Raw genomic sequence first — 20,038 nt, 5'->3', positions numbered from 1 at the left:
TCGGTGGGTCTTTGGGAGGCTTTCCCAATGGCCTCAAGCTGCCCCCAGAGAATAAGAACCTCACGAGTTTCCAAGAAAAAGAAAGCACCGTTCTTTTGGAGTCCAAGCATTTGTGGATCATGGCCCCAGACACATTCTACATTCTTCCCTTTCTGTTCTCTTACCCCTCCCAGCCCCATCAAGTCTTTCAGCCCTTTCCCTAGGCAAGCAGGGGTCATGCCGGGGCCTGGGTAGAGCTAGGAAGGGCTGCCAAGCTCTCTTCGGTCTGGTGGGGCATCGGGTGTTCCCTGGGTGTCTGGAGGGAATTGGGGGCTTGGGGGAGGGGGAAGGGGTGGAGCGGCCTCCGTCCTTTAGTCCTGATCGAGGTGAGGAGATGCAAGTCCATTAAAAAAAACATTTACTTCCAACCAGACTCCTGCAATGAGAACAGCAGAAGGGGGGAGGGAGAGAAAATACAAGTTAGAGATTTATATTTGATTATCTGGGGATTATCTGGATTACACCAGCATTTTCTAAAGCAGGAAACCCATGAGGTCAAAGGATGCTACGGAAAGTAGGAGAGAACATAATTACGCATGACTGAGAAAGAGAAAGAAAGGAGAAAGGCCTGGCTGGGCTATTCTGAAGAAAGAAACAATGAGAAGAGCTCAGAAGAGTTATCGAATAAGATCAAATATCACGGCAATCTTAAAGGGCCGTGTAAATACCAGCTCTCACAGACAGCAAGGTTAGGCAGTGGCAGAGGAAGAAAGAACAAGAGGTTAACTGGCTGTGTATCAGCGATAAGCAATGTGGAGCTGCTTCGGGGCCCTGGGTTGCTCTCCCCTGCCCAGCCGGGAGCAGGGGAGCTGCTCTCTGACCTCTCCTGGAGCTCAGCACTGAAAAACTCTTTTGCAGGCTCTAGAGCTTACCTTGGAGGGCAGAGACATCAAGAGAAGTTTAGAACCACAAAGTCCAAGCACTGTGTAGGCACCTGAAAAGAGACCCAACGGGGGACAGCCCCGCCCTGCTCACAGAAGAAGGGTGCCACCAGCTTGGGAGGCTGGGTTCTATATGTAGACCAAAGAAAGTATTCTCAGCTGGAGGAAAAGGCGCAAAGGCATTTCCAAATCAGGCTGGAAAACAAGGGCCAAGGGCTGGTTGGGATTACAAAAATCTCCCCTAGACAACAGCACTGAGTTATAGCCCAAAAGGTACTGTAGAACAGACATAAGCAGCAAGAGAACTAAAATTTTGTTTGAAAGTCAAACAGAACCAACAAGCACCAAGCACTCAGCTTTGGGCCAGGCTGCAATGGCTCCCTGCGGAGGGGCCTGTCTTTGGGAGCAGGAGCTGGCAACTACGTCCTGTTCAGGCTCAGAGGCAGAGTTCTGGCCAGAGCTGGGAGGCCCCAGGAAAGCCCAGAAGAGGCCGACTAATTAGCCTGTAGACAAAGAATCACATATAGGCTCCGAGTCCCCCTAATGTTAAAGTGATGATCTCTGTTTCAAAAGAGGGACCAGAAACACATTCCCTTCTAAGTCAAATAAGGCAGGACGGTGCCAAAGAAAGAGGACAGGACTGGAAGTCAGGACAGAGAGGTAGAAGGATGGCAGCATCCAGACTGCTCCAATCCACGGCTGAAGAGAAGCCCCACTCAAGCTGCTGCAGACTGCAAGCTAAAGGAACACCTCCGAGGCTTTGGAAGGCCACTCATCCCGTGTGTGTGCAGCTTGCACGGTGAGTTTTTCTGATAGCGAGCCCAGGGAACCAAGTGTGAATCCCAGTTCTGCCTATGACACCCCTGGACCTTTTTGTTCTGTTTTCCCCTCTGTGAAATGTAGCCTTGCACTAGATGACCTCTAAGGGTCCTGTATTATTCAATGAAGAATCCACACGAGAGACAGAAAATGCTACTGAATCCTTCCACAAACATCTACTGTACATTTTCCTGATTTTTACTTTCAACTTGGGAACTCTTCACTATTGAAAGTCTCCCTCCCTCCCTCTGAAGTAGCAAAGCATCCCAAAAATGTATGAGCTCATTTTACAGATGGGAAAACAGAGGCACTCCACAGTTAGGTGATCTAATAACGATGCAAGGTAAAGAAAGCAAATGTCTTCAGCTTTGGCTATTCGGACAGAATTAATAGTGCACAAGAACTTGTTTTTCCTGAGACAAAAAGGTGAAAATGGGAATGAGAACGATATTTCTAGGAGTGTGAAGATTATTCCTGTATATCCCTGAATAATGTGCCAACTGGCCAAATATTAGAATGAGGTCCTACCCACAGATCTAAGACTACTAGATCATTCTCAAGTGACCAAAAAAAAAGTACATGTACCGTACAAACTAAATGTTGCTTACGGAGTATCCCTGCCACACTGGAAAAGGAGCTCAATGGTTTCAAATGGAATGAGATGGAGCCTCATTCTAAACCAACCTCTGACTCCCTTGGAGTGCGTTTTCAGTGGAGGCTGCAAAGGCCAAAGATTCTTGGGAGAGGAATCCTACATATGGGGCCCCAAAATGGAAAAGGGTAACAGACACGTGGGACAGAAGGATGAGACCTTCTCCTGCCGCCCAGGAGCAGAGGAAAAGTCACTATCACCCGCTCAGAGCAAAGACAGACCGAAGTAATGCCTTCCAAGGAGGGGAGGAGGCCACAGAGCTCAAAACAAAGTGCTTGGCAGGGAGGTGGGGCCTGATCCAACCTTCCCTGGGAAAGGGGCAGCACATACAGCTGTTCTGCAGCCCTGCCTCTGCACCAGAGTGTGATAAATATTTAAAAACTGGGTGTTATAGTTTTTGTCTCTGCTCATTCTGAGAAGCAGGGAGAACAATTTGCTCCGCCAGGGTCACTGAGCCAACCCGAAGAGGTGACCATAAAAATGGCAAATGGAACGTCCGGCTCCAGAATTTCACCCCAACTGCCTATGAAGGGGTAAGCCCTGTGGTAAATCAAGAACCCACATGTGAAGAGGGCCCAGGGTAGCAGAAAACCTGCCCACAGATCTGTGACAAATTTAATTAGGAGCGCTTAATTATTTAACATTCAAACCATGATGAATGATAATTTGGCCTTACAGACTAAATACCAAAAAATTAAAGAGGCCGCGTTGCTCACTCCCATCATTTGCACAGAATAATCATCGAATCACCTTTTTAAAAGCAGTTCAACATTAGTCATTCTTTGCCAAGGCTAAGGGGCTCTTACTAGCGCCCCACACAGAGCAGATGCCTAACCTGTTTACGGAATAAGCTGCTATAGTAGTCCTTGCTAGCTGATTTACTAGATCTTCAATTATTCCCTCAGTCGAGGAGCAATGTGGCACAGCACACCTAGGTTCAAACCCCAGCTCCACTACGTATTAACCACATGACTTTGGGCAAGCCACCTCCTGGCTGGCCTGGGTGATCACCAAGGGGACTTCTAGCTCTAAATCCTACAGATGCACAACAGACCCCAATCACAGTAAGAATTAACGTCTCATCTTACAAGCAGGGGCTGCAGGCTGCCAGCAGTGCACGCAGAAGACTCCATCACAATGGAGGCCAACCACGCTGGCGTCCAGGTTTCATTCAATGCATCTTCCTGTTCTATGCAGTGCAGGGCATGCGCCAAAGAAAGAGAAGCCGGCACTTACTTCTAGGAAAGGAGCAGGCTTAGTTTGAATTAAAGAGGGGTGCCTAGTTTACACAGAATCCAAGTAGAAAGGCCAGGAGTTTAATCCTCGGTTTGCCCTGGAGACATGACCTGGGCAAGGACTTGCCCTCAAAATTCTTTTGTCAAAACTCCCCCAAGTGGCAAACTCCAGAAAGGTTTCCGGGGCCGTGGAGAGACCAAACAGCAGTTCAGCCCAGCATCAGAGCCATCCACCACCACTGGTCCTTATGGAGCACGAAAAGGACGCTTTCAAAGCAGAGATGAGTCAGCTCAGAAATGCATCAGTACGTAACGTAGACACTTTCCTAATGCCAAACACACCAAATGACGCCCTCATCACGTCAGGAGGACAATGTCCCTGGTGATTCTCTGAGGGCAGAGGGGAAGACAGCTCCTGGAGACTGCTCAGTGCCAATTCTGACCTTCCCTTACCTGCAGCCACACAGGACATCAGACAAGAGGAGCTCCTGTCATTAAGCAGGGTGAGGACATTTTTTTAAAGTCTGCTACACATCTGTTAATTTACCCAGAACCAGTCATCTACCTGCATCCTCTCGCGAGCAAGCACACAGACACACACGCACACACAAACCTCGCCCCCCATATTCACGTGGTGACTACCACCTCTATCCCTTTCACCTCCAACTTTTGCCTTCCTGTCAGCTCTGGCCATAGCAGAAGAGCAAACAAGGAAATATCATGACACACACGATATAACAGGGCTGCAAATGCACTGTTTGGGAAATAGTGGGGAAAACATGCTCGGGCTTAAAAAGTCTCCAACCACAGAGCTGGGAAGGGATTCGGAAGCCCCTTCAGTTTATGATTGGCGTAAAGCAGAGAGCAAACACAGTCCATCCCAGACAAATGGGGATTTAACTTATTTTTAAGACCTCAAAGGAAGCAGTCAATAATCTTCTTGGATAACTTTCGTTTTAGCAATCCCAAATTTCAGCAAGTACTCCTCCTGTTAACGAACCTAAATCCTCCCCTCTGCCATCTTGAAGACCCTCCTCTCTCAAGCTATACTCAAAGTGGAAAACAGTGAAATAATCCCTTATTCTTAAAGGTCACCCCCCCCCATTTCCCTTCTTTATTGTAATCTTTTTCCTACAAAAAGGCCCTGTGTTTAAAGCCATTAAGCTGGCATGCCACAGATCAACATGCAGGAGTAAGACCCACTGCACACAGGGTGGGATGAGTGGCCTCGGACGTGCATCTTGGTCCTTCCTTCCTGGCTTCCTAACTCAGTGTGAGGGGTGAGATAGTGGACAGTCCCAAGAGGCTGCAGCAGGGAAGACAGAGGCCACGCCCACACAACTCCCTACCCTTTAGAGCCAGCCCAAGAGCAGGCTCGTCCCAAGCTGGGCAGATGTCACTCTGGCTTTTCACCATCAGAGGCCCCAAAAGAAATGCAGCCAGAGTGGAGCCCGTCTCACCTTTCTCAGTGGTGCCGGTCCCGTTCTCTGTCCCGGTGTCTCTCATGCTCCCGATTCCTTTCTTGAAAATAATCCTCGTGCCTATCCTCATTATGGAGCAGGTCCCGGTGCCTTCGGCTGCTCTCACGGGACCGGCTAGGTGATCGCTCACGGGACCGGTGTCTTTTCCTGTTGGAAAAGATTCTTCCTTCAGGGTTCTCCAGAGGGGCTCAATGGCATTCTCTCTTCAAGGTGCTCAAGAACAATTTTTTTGGCGTTGCTGTTTGTATGAGCATTTGACTAACCTGCCCCTAGGTTACGGTCTCCATTTATGTCAGAATACAAAGCCTACACAAACTACAATGTATTTCTTAATGGAGTTGCCTTTGGTAGCACCTAGTTAGCCTAAGATGATTATTAATAAAAGCCTTCTGACTTCCTCTGTCTTCCTGAACTCCTCCTAGAGAGGTCAGGGCCTACAGCCATGACTTTAATAGGCACCTTCCTAAGGCCTCCTGTCCCCCCTCACCAATCCCTAGGAGGGCCGTTGGGGCTGGTAGGCCAGCAAACCCATCGGGAACTCACCTGGAAGAGCTACCGCCGGCACCCACGCTGTAGGACTTGGCTTCGATGCCATGAAGACAGTCCTTAAGGGAGGAGATGAGCACACGGCAACGTTCGTCGTTGGCGACCCGGGATTGTTTGATGACAGCAATGGCTGTGAGGAGCGTCTCAATAGCGTCACTATAATCCCCTGATGCGGGATGGGTAGGAAAGGCCAAGAATGAGTAGGAGAGTAACGGAAGCAAACTGGACCAAGAGGGAGAAGACGGAAGACAAGCCAAACCAGAGGTGCCCGTGCGTGCCCCAGGCCTGCCTGAGAGCCACGCAGCCATCCACAGCTCCCACCTGGCCCTGGCTAGCATGGGATTCGCACTCAGGGAGCACAATTAGGCTTTAACCAAGACCCTCTGGGACAGAAGGCAAGGTAAAGAAGGAAAGAGTTCGAGGACGGAGTCCACTGAGAAGAACAAGGTCCTGAGGATATTCTGAGGGAATAGAAAGGAGGACTTGAAGGTAGTTGTGCAAGAGTGAAAAGAAAAGCCCAGAGATGGGGAGATACAACAGTAAAGAAATACAGCAGGAGAGCAAGAAAAATTGGATAAAGATTTAATCAAATGTGAAAGAAGATTCTTTAGGAAAAAAATCAGGAGAGGAAAATGTAGGTCTACTCGTCCTGTCTCTAACCCACATTAGCAGGTGGGAAAGAAATCCAATAAACAGCCCTATGGAGCACTTTAGGCTTCATGACCCAAGATGAGGAAAAGACCATCCCTGAAAGGATGATGCTAATGTTTCCAGCCAACGTTCTTCTTGGCATCCCGGCTTGTCAATTTTGCCCAAAGCCCTAGACCTAGCATAGAATGAGAAAGGTCCATCACCACGTGAACATTTGTTTAATAAACATCCACCTACTCGCCCCAAGTCACCCTGTGAGGTGGCAGTGAGACTAGCCATCAAGCCTGGCACTGCCTGGTTTCCTGGCGTCGGCTCAGCAAAGGCCAGGTCTCTCCCACCTGTTGCTCCATCAGATTCACCAGGCTAGCCTGTAACAGCTGAGATGGCCTGGCACGCTCTGTGCCACGGGACTCCAAGACTGTGATGAAGCAGTCGAAGCCAGTCAGAAATCACTCCCTCATAATCCTCGGGGTCTACGTAGAAACGGCAAATCTGATCTAGGGTGCCGTTATTCTAGAGCACTCCATCTCTGCCATGTCGGGTGGTCCTTACATTTACAAGGCAGAGAGGTCCTTCTATAGCCCAGAGCAGAAACGGAATGCTGCACATAACATTCCATCCCAGGTGCAAAGCTAGATTTACTGCGCAAACGTAAATCTGGGAATGACTTCCAGCTCACAAAAAAACAAAAAATACCTTCCCCAAACACTATGGAAACAGGACATATGCCTAAAAGCAAACCATCCTTCCCCAAGTTACCTATCCTTCTCAGCACCCCTGCAGAGGGAGATGGCCCACGCGAGCAGTCCCACCCCCGAGAAGAGGACGAGGGAAGAGAGGCAGGAGCTGGAAGCAAAGGTAGAAGAAGTTACCTGCGCTGGCCCCAGAGACAGCTTTGGAAATGGCACTGCTAGAGATTGCTCTGTTCCGATTCATGATCTCCTCGAACTCGGCTTCGCACGCCGTTGGGGGTGGGGGGCCCAGTTCTCGGCTGCACGGAGACAACACCATCCCTGACCGCCCGTGGCACTTAGATCTGTACCGTACAGCAGGGCACTTTATTGGGTATGATGTTGCACTGACCTCTCCTCCTTCATGTGTCATCTCCTCCAACATACCACACCCTTCTTGAAGACAGGCTGGCACTGTACCCCATTGCCAACGCCCCCACCACAGCACCCAGGGAACTAAATTCAAGCAAGCCCATCAGCGTGAACAACCAGGACAGGGCCTGGGTCAAGCAGACAAGAAAAGCCCCCATGGAAGGGCGATACAAAAGCGAGGCGGCAGAGCACACCCTTCCAGCAGAGACGCAGGAGGAAAGGGTGAGGGTCACGTGCTCGTCTTCCCCAGGCAGAATGCAGAAACTTTCCTTTCCAGCACAGACCAAATAGAAGACACTTGACCCATGGACTCCCCTTACACCCAGCCCAATTCTTTAGAAGGAAACAAGGCAGTCCTTACCTGCCATGGTGGTTATAGGGTGCAGAGGCCTTGATGTAAGCATCTGGCGGAGGCCCCACTGCAGCATTTGGTGGGGGGAAGAAGGCGGGGTTGAGGTGCAGGGCAGGTGGGATGGCCCCTGGGGGAGGCACAGCCAGGTGGGGAGGCAGTCGGGGAGGCGGGGGCATGAGATGCTGGTAATGGATACCAGGAGGTGGAGGAGGGACCCCAAAGCCCGAAGAGAGAGGTGGCGGGGGTGGGATGGGTGGTGGGGGCAAACCCATCAAGGGAAGAGCTGAGGGAGGGCGGCTGAAGTAGGGCAGCACACTGGGGGGCTTGTCCACACGGGGAGGCGGGGGCACAAGGTTCTCAGTGGGTGTGGCCCGTCCATCAGCAGAATCACTAGAATCTCGGGAGTGGGCGCGTGGTGGTACTCCTATGAAGCAAAACAGAGCCAGCGTTACTGCTCCAGGCAACCGACAAAACCACGGCACTGTCTCAATCTAGTGAAGGATAGGCCTGATGTGGCCCCTCACTCAGGAGGTGCTTACACTGCAGGGGTACAGGATGAACTCCTGGCAAGGGGGCCCTCAAGGCACAATTCAGTGAATCCACAGGCTCCAGGAGCAGATGTCATCCCTATCACTGGTGCTACCCTGTTTATTCACAGGGCCTTTCACTGGCGACACCCAGAGGGCATGGCTCACCAGTCACTAATCCATCCTGAGACTTCCAAAGATTCCATAAAGGCATGATCACACCTCCTTCAAGAAGAAGGAAAGGAGCCAAGCAAGAAAGTGAAAGTGAGTAAGATCACTCAGCAAGACCGAGCTGACACAAGAACTCAGACCAAGTCCACATCCTTCCTCTTGGCTAGTACTGAAGCATTTCCATCTTGCTCCACCTACACCTACGAACGTGTCTATCTGCCACAACACAGCTGGAGAGGGACGGAGCCCACCTACGGACAAGGAACTGGCAACAGGGCTTGGGAAGGGTTGGGTGCAGGTGGGAACAAAAGGAGAAGAGGTGATGTGGAGACACACTGGAAGAAGACGCTATGCTGAGGTCCTCCCTCCGCCCAGGGTCGCTGCCAGCACCACCAGCTTCGAAAGGACCAAGATGTTTATATAACACCACAGGCCCATTTCATGCCCCACACCCCTGGAGAGAGAAGAAAGTGGGCCACAGGCGGCTGAGGGCACACCAGTTCACTGCTTTGCTCAGAGTACTCAAAAAAATGTTTCCTTGTCCGGGAAGCATTGCTCTCAAGATACGACATCAGAAGACACCCTAGCCCTGACCCAGATAGGAATTTCAATACAAGAGCAGAGCTAGACATCTGGGGGAAGTATCCTAGGAAGGGGCAACAGGTGTCACTAACAGTAGTCCTCACCAAAAAGCTAGAGCGATCTTCCACCTAGCGAACACGGATGCCTAACTAGTACCCCCGTCTGACCAGTCTTTATTCCGTAGACCACACCGTTTCCCACTGACTCAGTGGTCACTACACCTCCAAGCGTCTGACCCTCTCATGCTGCAAATCACCTTAACAGCCCGTTTCTTCACAGGTCTCTCCACCAGCCTCCAAGCCTGAAGAAAAACTATCAACTTTCCTTTCCTGAGGATCAACCGACTTCCGAGCAACAATCTGCCGACTTGGGAGGTTTTCATTTTGTGCCTAAGCTTTCCACGGGCCCCAAGAGTAGCCGCCCTGTATTTATTATGCAGCACCTACTCCTCCGGCCAAAGGGGAAGACGCGGCAGACAGAAAACACCATTCTATCACCTCATCGTCTCAGTCAAGGCAGAGCCCCCCAGGAGGGAACAGCGGAAAAGAGGAACAGGCCTGCTCTCTCAGCCGGCTGCAAAGTGAGGCATCTGAGACTGGCAAGGCAGGAGTAACGCTTGAACCAAAGGGACTTGGAAGGTTTAAGTGGCCAAGAAGAGGAGTGTGACTGCAACCCGAGGAATCAAAACCGCTGAATCGAATCAGAGGAGAGCTATCCCTACTGAAGAGTGAGGGGACCATCCTTGTACCTGGGGGCAGAGACCCAATGCAGGCTGGGCTTGGCAAGTAGGCCCTAAAACAGTGGTAGACCCTAAGACATCTCCCCACTGTGGTTAAGGCTGGCTCGCTGTTTCAGGCTGGGCCTCGAAGTGGGGCTGCACCTTGGTGGGGTCACCACAGTCCAGGGTCTGGTCCTCAGCTTTTGCAGGTTCAGAAACTCGATTTTATCAGTTCACCCAGGGGTGATCGGACCCTGGGGGATTGATTCACGCTAACCAAACTCACAAGAGACTGATTCATAAACCAGAATGCCAATTTATTAATTTACAATGAGAAATCTAACTGCCAAGCGGACCGGAATACTTGTGTCGGCTGGTCAGCGCATTCTCTTCCCAGTAGGAGAGCCTATTTGGGAAACCAAATCAAGATCAGAAGGTTGCTCGGTGAGTACAGAATCGGATGAACTTAAGGGATCTTGGCGCCAAGCTCCGGAAGCCCGACGCCCCCTCTTCCACTACCGAGCTAGGCCTGCCGAGCAGACCAGGATGCAGGGCTCCCTCCCCCCCGGACCACGCTGGAGATTCCCCAACTCTCCACGCAGACCACCCTTCTGCCACAACAGCACCAGCTTGATTCTCCACATACCCTCCGGGCACGGGACAACCTCCAAGATTACAGCTCACTTAACAGAAATGACACCCTGGGTGGCTGCTCCCAAAGACAAATGGGAAAGCACAGCAATCTCATAACCAAGCCAATCCGCATTACAGCGGACGGGTTACAGCTCCTTCCACCCACTGCGAGTTAATTCTCAGGACTGGAGAGCTTCAGAGCTGGCGAGGGCCTTAAAGGCATCTAGTCCCACTCCTCATTTTACAGATGAGGAAGCTGAGGCCCAAACGGACTGATCTGTCCAAGGGCTCACAGCTTGTTTCGATGCGAGAGTCAGGACCAGATCCCAGCTCTCCTAACGCTCCCTCCACCTCGCCACGCTGAGCAGTTTGCTGGACAGCGAGGGGCACTTGCTGAGCTGGCGTCCAGATCTGGGGATGCACCTCCCTCGTAAAGGGGCTACAGCCCTCTTCCCACAGACCAGACCCACCCCCACCCAGCCTCCCTCACGCTGCAGGCTAATCCTACGGCGTGGTACGAAAACCCTCCCTTCTCTCCCCCGCCATACAGACCATCTCCACGTACCCCCTCTTGGGACTCGGACGCACTCACGTTTCCGAGCCTGCGCCTCAAACTGGGACAGGTTTTGCCGGGTGGCCAGCCTCACGTCCACCTTCTCCCCATTGAGAATCTTGCCTGGCAGGAGTTCCAGCAGTTTGTGGACAGAGTTCTCGGAGGCCACCACCACCTCAGCATACCTTGGGCAAGGGCAAGGGAGAAGAAAGGAAGACAGAGCAGCCACTTGAATAAATGGGGAGACGGGAGACTCTGAACACATTTAGTGCCAAATTCCCAAGCTGGTGAAAGAGCAGGGAAGCGCTCTGGCCTACGGTCTTCCCATCTCCTTCGCTGCCCAGTAGAAAACGCCAGTGCTCCGACTCCACGTGGGCCTCACTAGGTCACCACGTCATGGGCATGTGCTGTGAGCACAAGCAGAGCTGACGGAATGTAAGAGTGGGTGCGGCGGGGGTGGGGAGCGGAGCAGGACTCTGCCTGATGAGCCCAAATGACAAAGTTTCTCATTGGGGTGGGCACCTCGCAGAGAAATTCCTCCACTTGGGTCTTACCCTTTGGACTGGCCATTGGCTCGATTCTCTGCAAACTTTAGCTCCACGACATCATAGACCCCCACAGAACGGATGATCTGGATCAGCTGCTGGTCTGTTGTCCACTGGGACCAGTAAAGCAGAAGAGAAAAGTCAAGAGCTAGAGATCTCCTCTAGAGGTTTTCGACAAGTCCCTTTCCCTGAAACCACAACTCCAATCACCACCATGGCCCCAAACCAGTTTTGTTTCAGTCAAGGCAAGAGCCCCGGAAACCCTCACTCATCCCGTCCCCCCTCCCACCTACAGAGGTGAAGGACACGGCAGGCCGATTCACCACTGGCCTCCAGAGTGCCTTGGCTAATAATCATCAGTGCAAATCAACCAGGAGGTTACTGCAAGGCTTTGAAACTCCTCTTCTGAATAGCAAGAATGTACCAGAGTCAGAAAATCGCTCATGTGGCCATGCCACCCCCACCAGCCCAAGCCATATAACAGAAAGGACTTTTGCAGAACAAGAGTCACCACCTACCCAGAGCGTACTAGAGCTACGAGGGCCTTTGATCCCCGTCACCCACCAATATCACAGGACCATCTAATGACCACCAAGAGTTCAAGGTGTTCACTGAAAGCTCGTCCCAGAGATGACCCTGCTAGATATAAAGCCCCAGGGTCAGGGGCGGCAACGATGACAGAAATGGCCGCACCCACTCAAGCACTGCTTTCTCCAGCACCATTCAAGTCCTGAGGATTTCCGCCCAGAGGCTGATCCAACCTGACCCCACTCTCAGGACCTGAGATCATCTGGGAGTAGACTCTGAAGATGGCATCCCCTCCGTGACCAACCTCAAGGCAGCTCTAGGAGGCGCTAGTCTGTCCCATGGCCACCCTGCTGGCTGCTGGCTATCCAGGCTCACCCAGGAGAAGCTGCCCACGTAGACCGCGGCTCGCTTATTCCGCAGCCCACTGTAGGTGTACAGAATCGCCGGCGACTTGCTGTTGGGCTTGGGAGACTGCTCCTGTCGGATGGGAGGCGGTGGCTCGGCGCTGCTGCTGCGGTCGTCAGATGGCTGTGAGCTGGCTGCCAGCACGTCATCGTACAGGTCAATCTGATCAGCGTTGCTGAACTCTGGGTCCTAGGGGATGAGAGGTAAGCAGAGTGAGCTCCCCAAACAGGGAACTCACCAGCCCTGTGGGGCAGACCCTTCATTCACCCCCTCAAAAACGAAGTACTTCGGGGCAGCGACGCGGCGCAGTAGATGGACCTCCGGCCTTGGAGTCCAGTCTCAGACACTTGACACTTACTAGCTGTGTGACCCTGGGCAAGTCACTTAACCCCAATTGCCTCACGCCGCCCCCCCCCCCCCATAAAAAGAAAAAGCACCTCCTATGTGCAAGGTGCTGGAGATCCAGACCTTAAGGAACTTATGTTCTTGACACTTTTTGCTGAACTGACCCAAGACCCTCCCCTATCTCAACAGGGGAGAATTTCCCCTCAAGTCTGCTTCTCCCGCTTCATTCCACTCACCATCTAAATGGAGAATCACTCACATAGGGCAAGGTCGGTGAGGGATTGTTTAGGACAAACTGTAAAACTGACTTTCCCCTGTGAGATAGTCACCTCCTATTCCAGGGCATGTAGGTGAGAAGAACTATACCCACCCCCAACCCCAATTATATAATTTAATTAAACTTTGCTTTTATTTTTAAAAATCTATTAATGCACAGCTCGTATGGTCTCTAATCCTTCTAGATAACGGCAGTGAGAATGAGTGGGTACACTATGGATAAAGAAGACAATAACAAGTATAAAATTTACTTGGTAATCAGATATGAATTCTCTCAAGGCAAGGAAATAAAATGAAAACACCACTCACAAAAGTCACATCATAGGTAGTTCTTTCTAAATATAAAGTTTCAATATGCAAATCTACATTTGCAACACTCCAAAATGTTTCTCATACTATGTTATCAAGTTTTCAAAAAAAAAAATTAAGAAAAACGCAAACTAATTATTTAGGTATTAAATGCCATACAGACCTATGGAGGGGGCAGTTGCCTTAGCATGGTACGATTCCAGAGTAATTTGGAATCATTGGCTTAAATCAGGTCAATCAACAAGAAAATATGTTTCAAATAAATGTGAGCCAACCTTAAAGCTCACTGCAAAATAACCTCTTCTCTCCAAGAATCATCAGCTATTAGCTCTTTAAAACCATTAAAAGGTAGCACCAGCAGCATCACTGAGGAGTCTCTACCCTCCTCGATCTCCTTTCTGGCCTATTCAGACCTGCAGCACTTCACTCAGGTACCTCCAAGGAGATGACAGATAGCAGACACTTTACAACGCTGCAATCACCGCAGCTCCAACACCCAGCCCAGAAACGGTTATGATGGGCTTTTATTAGAAGATCATATGTGAGGAAATTTGGAAAACCTGACCTCATCGAGAAAATAACCAACAAAGCACAGCAGGGTTTTCCTGAAGGGAAGCTGGCACCACTCTTCTATTGGAGAGAAACCAATTCTTGTCCTCTCACCTTCAGGGCCAGGGACAAGACAGTCTTACAAAATCATGAGGACATGGCAATGAAACACTGATAAACTGCCCTCAGCGTGAGCCACATGCCTTGGAGTTAGGTGCTAAGTGCGTGGGGGGCATTCCATGACTGGGAAAAGTGAGGTGCCTCAGTTACATCCTCTGTCAAATGCTACCAATTCTACAGGCCAACTCCATTTAGGACAGGCAGAGCTCGGAGTGTCTCCCGGCACTGGAGCAGTGAAGGAAAGCGTGCTGACTAACGCTGTTCAAGGAGGCATTCGTTGGCTCAACCATTATGAAAAGTGATTTGAAATCGAACCAAAAGTGACTAAAATGTCCCAGTAAACTCTGACCTAGAGGGCTCGCTGCTGTGCATATCTTCTAAGGAAGCCGAAGATGAAGTCATAAACACTCGCAAATTCACGACAGGATTTTTTTATGGTAGCAAAAAATCAAAAAGCCTGGAAACAAGTGGAAACCCATCAACTGGGAAATGACAGAACAAACTGTGGTACGTAATGAAGGTAATATTACCACCTTGTAAAAAAACAGTAACATGAAGAATTCTGAGCAAGGAAAACTTCTATGAACTGATACAGAACGATATTAACAAAATCAGGAAAACAATGTCACAATGATGTCAACAACGTAACTGAATGGGAGAGAGGAATCAGATCGAGGTTGGTCCAACGAAGGGATGCACCTCCCATCCTTTTTTTATAGAATCTGGGGGTGGGGTGGGAGAGAGCTGATCAGATGATGAGAGGCCATCTAGCCCAATTCTCACTTTACAGACAAGGAAATGGAGGTCCAGAGTTGCCCAAGCTCCTCTTAAGCATCAGAAGGAGGATTTGAATCTAAGTCCTCTGACTCCAGAGCCACAACTCCCCCCACTCACTGTCCCCATGCTACCTTCCTGATATATTGGTTACTTTTACAGAACTGCCTCTTCTTTTTCATTCTGTTACAGGGGATGACTTTTGAGGGAGGGAAGAAGACTACATCTGCAGGTCAAAGTGATGTACAAACATAAGATATCAGTAAATAAAACACAAAAGAAAACCAGAAATGAGACCATCAAACCTTAGCAAGGACCAAATGAGCAGACTACAACTAAATTCAAACCCTCCTTTCTCCCTTATTTTTATTTCTCTTATTTTTCATCACAGGCTTCCTTCGACTTTTAAAGACCTCTTTACTTTTTCAGTTTTCTGGATTATGAAATGGAAGGATACTCACTCTTGGGGTAAAATGCATTCTGTGGTGTTTTGTCTCCTGTGCTACAGAAATACAGCTCAGAATGCACTTCCAAGTATATAGTTCAGCTAACTCGAATCAGAACAAGGCACAGTAAAACGAAAAAAAGAATACACAAAGTAAAAACCAAAAGAATCTCTAGTTGGGATATGGAACAAGACAGAGAATCAAGGAAGCAAAAAACAAGAAGATGTCATTCCAGATGGTCAAGATGGTAGATCAAGATCTTATACCCAAACCAGGCTAAGTGTATGAAGAAATGGGAGGATGAGGACAGCAGGCACAGTGACAACATGAATGGAAATGTGGTGTCGTTGGCTGGGGCCCAAGTAGCTATTATCTTTGTTATTTAGTTCTGTATAAAGCATCGGATAGGTCTGATGTCACAAAACTTCAGAATGTTCCTAGATGCAAAAACTTAAAACGAGAATTACTTAGTGCTCCGGCTAACATGATAAAAAAGTGACTTGTCCACGTGGTTTCGGGCAGGAACACTGTAACGTTAATCAACCCCACAAAACCTTATTAAGTGCCCACTATGTGCCTGGCACAATGCTTGAGGGGCTGGGGGATACAAAAAACCACCAAACAAACATCAATCTCTGCTCTCTTGAGGCTTACATCCTACCACTGATAGAGCTTCACTTCTCACCCAAAGCTCTTATTCCCAGTTAACCCTTACCCTGCACACATCAAGCAGTGCCTGGCATTTAATAAATGTTTGTTCCTTTTACCCTATATCCACTTCTAAAAAAACCCGAGGAATTAAAAATGCAAAGTAAAATGAACTCAGAGTCACTGGTATCTGTGAAGCCAGAGGATGAAGCTCCTCCACATGAGGACTAAGCAGCAACATCTACGATCCAGAAACATGTCAGGTGACGGTGAAGGAGGCAGAGCAAGGGCTCCCCAGCCCCCACCCACACTCCTGAGGCCCATGGCCTTAGAGCCAAGGTGAGCAAACCCGACATGACAGTTTCATTCCTGAGTGACTTAAGGAACTTGAAAGGAATGCCAAAGGGCCATGCTTGCAGGTAACAGAGCTGGACAGTACTGCCTCACTGCAGGGACTGAGCTTAGAATGGCTTCTTGCTGTCAAGGAGCTTGGCATCTACAATCAAACTGTCTCAGTAGGAGGAGAATCACAGGGACATATGGCTCAACAAAGCAGCCAATCGAGGCCACTGGACTGGAGATCCACTCACAAAATATAGGAAATCAGAGCTCTTCCAGCATCTATCCCGAGATCAAGGGAGTTGATAAGGACCCCGGATTTCCAAACAAAAACAAAATCTCTGAAAAGCTGGGATTTCAAAGTACACCTGTGGGAAGGCAGCTGCTGCTGCCTGCTTTGCATGACACAGTCACAAAATAATGTCAAGCTTTATCCTGGGAACCAGAGGGTGTATGGGAAGGAGCTTCTATTTAGACTTCAATGGGTTTCTTGGGTCTCGGCCAGCTTACGATACCTCATGAACACCACACCTCACGTGTGCCTACACTCAATCGACTCTGGTTGCCTTCAATCCAATCCCACATCTAATAATAAGAGGTAGATAATTTATATTCTTTTTTCACCAGGTCCAGCAAGAAAATCAGTCTTGCAAATATATTTGCTTAGCTTGCCTTTTTAAAAAGGAGCTCATCCTCCTCCAAAATACGCAGCAGTCAAACAAATACAATCAACCCTCTTTCCACTCAACGGCCTCTGCGACCCCTTCTGGCTCTCCATCAGTGAGTGCTCAGTGCCCGGTGCCACACAGCTATAGGCAGGGCTGCCCCACGGTCATCCTCGGTTTCCGGGAGAGCTAGAAAAGAGCCCTTCCAAGTTACATGCAACTAAGAATCAGACCGAAAGATGAGAAAACTACTCCAGAGCCAGAGCCACTTCTTTCTGTGCTCATCATTACAGAGCTTGGGAAAACTCGAAAACACCTGACAGAGCAGGGACAAGACAGATGGGCTGCTCCGAGTCTTCTTCCAGCAGAGACAATGTGTCGTAGTGGAAATAGCCCTATCTGGAGTCACAAGACCTGGGCTCAAAGACTGACTCAACTATTTTATTATACTTAGGTGAGACTGAGAAGCTAAACCCTTTATTTCTTCACGTATAAAATGAGGGAGTTGGAATAGACACTCCCCAAGATCCCTTCCAGCTCAAAATCTACAGTTCTATGAAGGAAGAATGGTTCCCTTTAACTGTCTAGATAAAGTGCAAATGGTACCCACTGGCAGGAGAAATGGAAGAATGTTCCAATTCTTCCTTTCCTGCCATCTTTTTTGAGACAGTCTGACTCTGAAGGCTTTTAAAAGATAAGGAAAACAGCAGCATCAGGAAATGGCCTGTCTCATGGGTTATTCAAGTCTCAGCCCTGCCACTGACTTGTTACATGACCTTAAGTTCATTCGTCTAAGCCTCAGTTTCCTCCCTGGATAATGCAAAAACTGGCCAAGTTCTGAGCTTCTTCTCAGCTCTGGCCTGAAACTATTGTATGTCTTATTTTGTATTAATAGCCATGACTAAATGCCATAAAACAAAAGTAGTAGCTCTGGGCTGCTACACGGTAGACTGGAATGATTCCTAACTGGATCCTTGTTACCTGTATGTCCATGGGTGGCCACTTCCCTTTCTCTAGGTCACAGTTTCCTCATCTGTAAAATAAGGGTTAGACTACGTAACCTGTAAATTCCCTTCCACACGACCCTACTTTCCTCATTTTTCTACTGGGCATTTTTGAAAAAGGAAAAAAAAAAATCATTATTGCCATCTTTGCCTGTGTGGGCCATTAAGCTGGGAGGGGAATGGTCATTTTACTGAGCACAAGTTAAAAACAGAGGTGCCCATAATTTAGAAGCATTTTTCCACAGAGTCTGGTTAGCAAGATATCCTTGCCATTCTTCACAATTACCTCCAAGGAAACTGACCCTGCCTTTCTCTGCCCTCTTCCTAGGGCAGATTCCACCTTCCTCCCTGGTCCCCAGACCAGGTTACAGTTTGGAAGATAACAATGAAAAGAGTAACTTCCACAGCTGAAATTTCAAGGCATAACAAAACTACATTACAGGGCACTTGAAAGTTCCACAAAGTGCGATAGGACTTCTCATTTGAGCCCCAAGACAATCCTATGAAGCAGATACTACCAGGAACCTAGAAAGCTCTCTGCAAACGACTTAGGACTACATAAACGTGCATTACCATTATTACCATTTTCCAGTCGAGTTAACTGAGGTTCAGAGAGTTTAAGGGATCTAGCCTTTGCCCAGACAACATGGAGGTGGGATGCGAAGCAAGTCTTCCTGATACCAGGTCCTGGATGGATTGGGCCAGCACACAACGAAATAAAATTTTAGCTGGGGCACACGTTCGTGGATTTTGAGACACGCGAGTAAAGTTCACAGCTACATCACAAAGAAGATTCTTTCCGAAAAAAAACCAAACCCTCCAAACGTTTTCGATACCGTTCTTTCAAACAGGAGCACAGAACGGGGCACCACGGCAGTCTGGCACCTGGCACACACACTCCCCACACGATCTTCTTCAGGAACCCCCCCCCCCAGTCCGGCGGCCCCGGTTATGTGTGACCGCTTGGGTCCCCGCCCCCCCCTCCCCCAGCCTCAGTTAACCGTGGCCAGCAAAGGGGGCTCAAGTTCACTGCAAAGCACCAAGGGGTGCAGCGAGGCCCCCCAGGGCAGCTCCGGGGAGGGGAGGGGGCTCACGGGGCATCTCCAGGCCGGCCACGAGGTCCCAGCCCCTCCCTCACCCCTGGCCGGGGTCAGGGGTCGCGGCCAGACGCCGCCGCCGCCTCACCTGGTTGAACTCCTCGTCCGCGTATATATCGATCAGGTCCACTCCCTCCGACATGGCTCCGGGACCCCGGGGGCGCCGCGAGGAAGAAAGGTGGCGGTGCTGCCGCTGCGGTCCGGAGAAAGGGGCGAGTCAGGCCGGGGCGGGCGGGGAGGGGGCGCGCCCCGTCCTCGGACACCCCCTGCCCGCCGCGGCTGGGGGGGGAGGGTGAGGGGGCCGACTCCGCCTCGGCACGCAGCCTGCTTTCTGCTCCCCGCCCCCCGAGCCTCCGCGGGGGGCAGTGGCCCCCTGATTTCCACGCAGCCTGACTTCTCTCCGCCCCCCCCATCTCTCCGGGCCTAGTCCCGCCCGCCGCCTGCTTTCTCGGGGGGAGGACTGGTGTGTGTGTGGGGGGGAAATCTTCCCTCCACGCAGCCTGATTCCCCCCCGCCCTTCCCCCATCCCTCGGGGTCTAGGCCCGCCCGCCGCCCCAGCCCTCATGAGGCCTCCCCGCCTGGTCTCTCGGCGCTCGCGGGCCGCGCGCCGCCCAGGACTGACCGGGCCCCAGCGCCGCCTCCGCCGCCGCCTCAGAGCGGGCTCCGTCCCAGCCTGGGCCTAGGCCCGGCCCCGCCGCCCGCCCTCCGAGCCCCGCCCGCCCCGCTAGCCCTCGCGCCGCCGCCGCCGCCGAGCCCCCGCCTCCGCGCTCCGGCCCCCGCCGCCCCCCGCCGCGCGCCCCCGTTACCGGGAATATGGCGGCGGCGAGTCCGGACTAGGCCCGAAGCGCGCGAACCTCTGCCCGGCCACAGGCCCCGCCCCCTGCTCCCGCCGCCGCCACCGCCGCCGCCGCCGCCGCGGTCCCCCCTCCCCGCGCCACGCGCTGGCGTCACGCGCGCCGCCGCCCCACGCACACACGCGGCACGCACGCGCGCCCAGCCCCGCCTCTCCCACCTCCCCTCCGAGGCCCCGCGAGCGTGTCGGGAC

The 20,038-nt window shown here is 50.9% G+C and overlaps 1 protein-coding gene across 6 annotated transcripts; it reads right to left on the bottom strand.

The window, feature by feature from the left end:
- Nucleotides 1-67: 67 nt before the first annotated feature.
- Nucleotides 68-20,038, bottom strand: CPSF7 (cleavage and polyadenylation specific factor 7). Of its 6 annotated transcripts, none has more exons than XM_027858840.1 (10): nucleotides 20,006-20,038; nucleotides 19,082-19,186; nucleotides 12,392-12,610; nucleotides 11,498-11,601; nucleotides 10,956-11,128; nucleotides 7,769-8,183; nucleotides 7,177-7,295; nucleotides 5,651-5,819; nucleotides 5,087-5,254; nucleotides 68-415 (listed from the first exon to the last, which is right to left on the bottom strand). In XM_027858840.1, the coding sequence occupies exons 2-9, from the start codon at nucleotides 19,133-19,135 to the stop codon at nucleotides 5,092-5,094; spliced, it is 1,416 nt and encodes a 471-aa protein (XP_027714641.1). In that variant the 5' UTR covers nucleotides 19,136-19,186; nucleotides 20,006-20,038; the 3' UTR covers nucleotides 68-415; nucleotides 5,087-5,091. The 6 variants fall into 6 exon arrangements, with proteins under 6 accessions (XP_027714641.1, XP_027714640.1, XP_027714636.1 ...); XM_027858839.1 differs by having other exon boundaries at nucleotides 7,177-7,340; nucleotides 20,006-20,030; XM_027858835.1 differs by lacking the exon at nucleotides 20,006-20,038 and adding an exon at nucleotides 19,800-19,888 and having other exon boundaries at nucleotides 7,177-7,340.

Source organism: Vombatus ursinus, unplaced genomic scaffold (genome assembly GCF_900497805.2).
Source record: "Vombatus ursinus unplaced genomic scaffold, bare-nosed wombat genome assembly UNPS02013931.1, whole genome shotgun sequence".
NCBI classification, from domain to species: domain Eukaryota; kingdom Metazoa; phylum Chordata; class Mammalia; order Diprotodontia; family Vombatidae; genus Vombatus; species Vombatus ursinus.
Note: the sequence above shows the minus strand (reverse complement) of the source record. Positions and strands in the feature narration are given on the sequence as shown.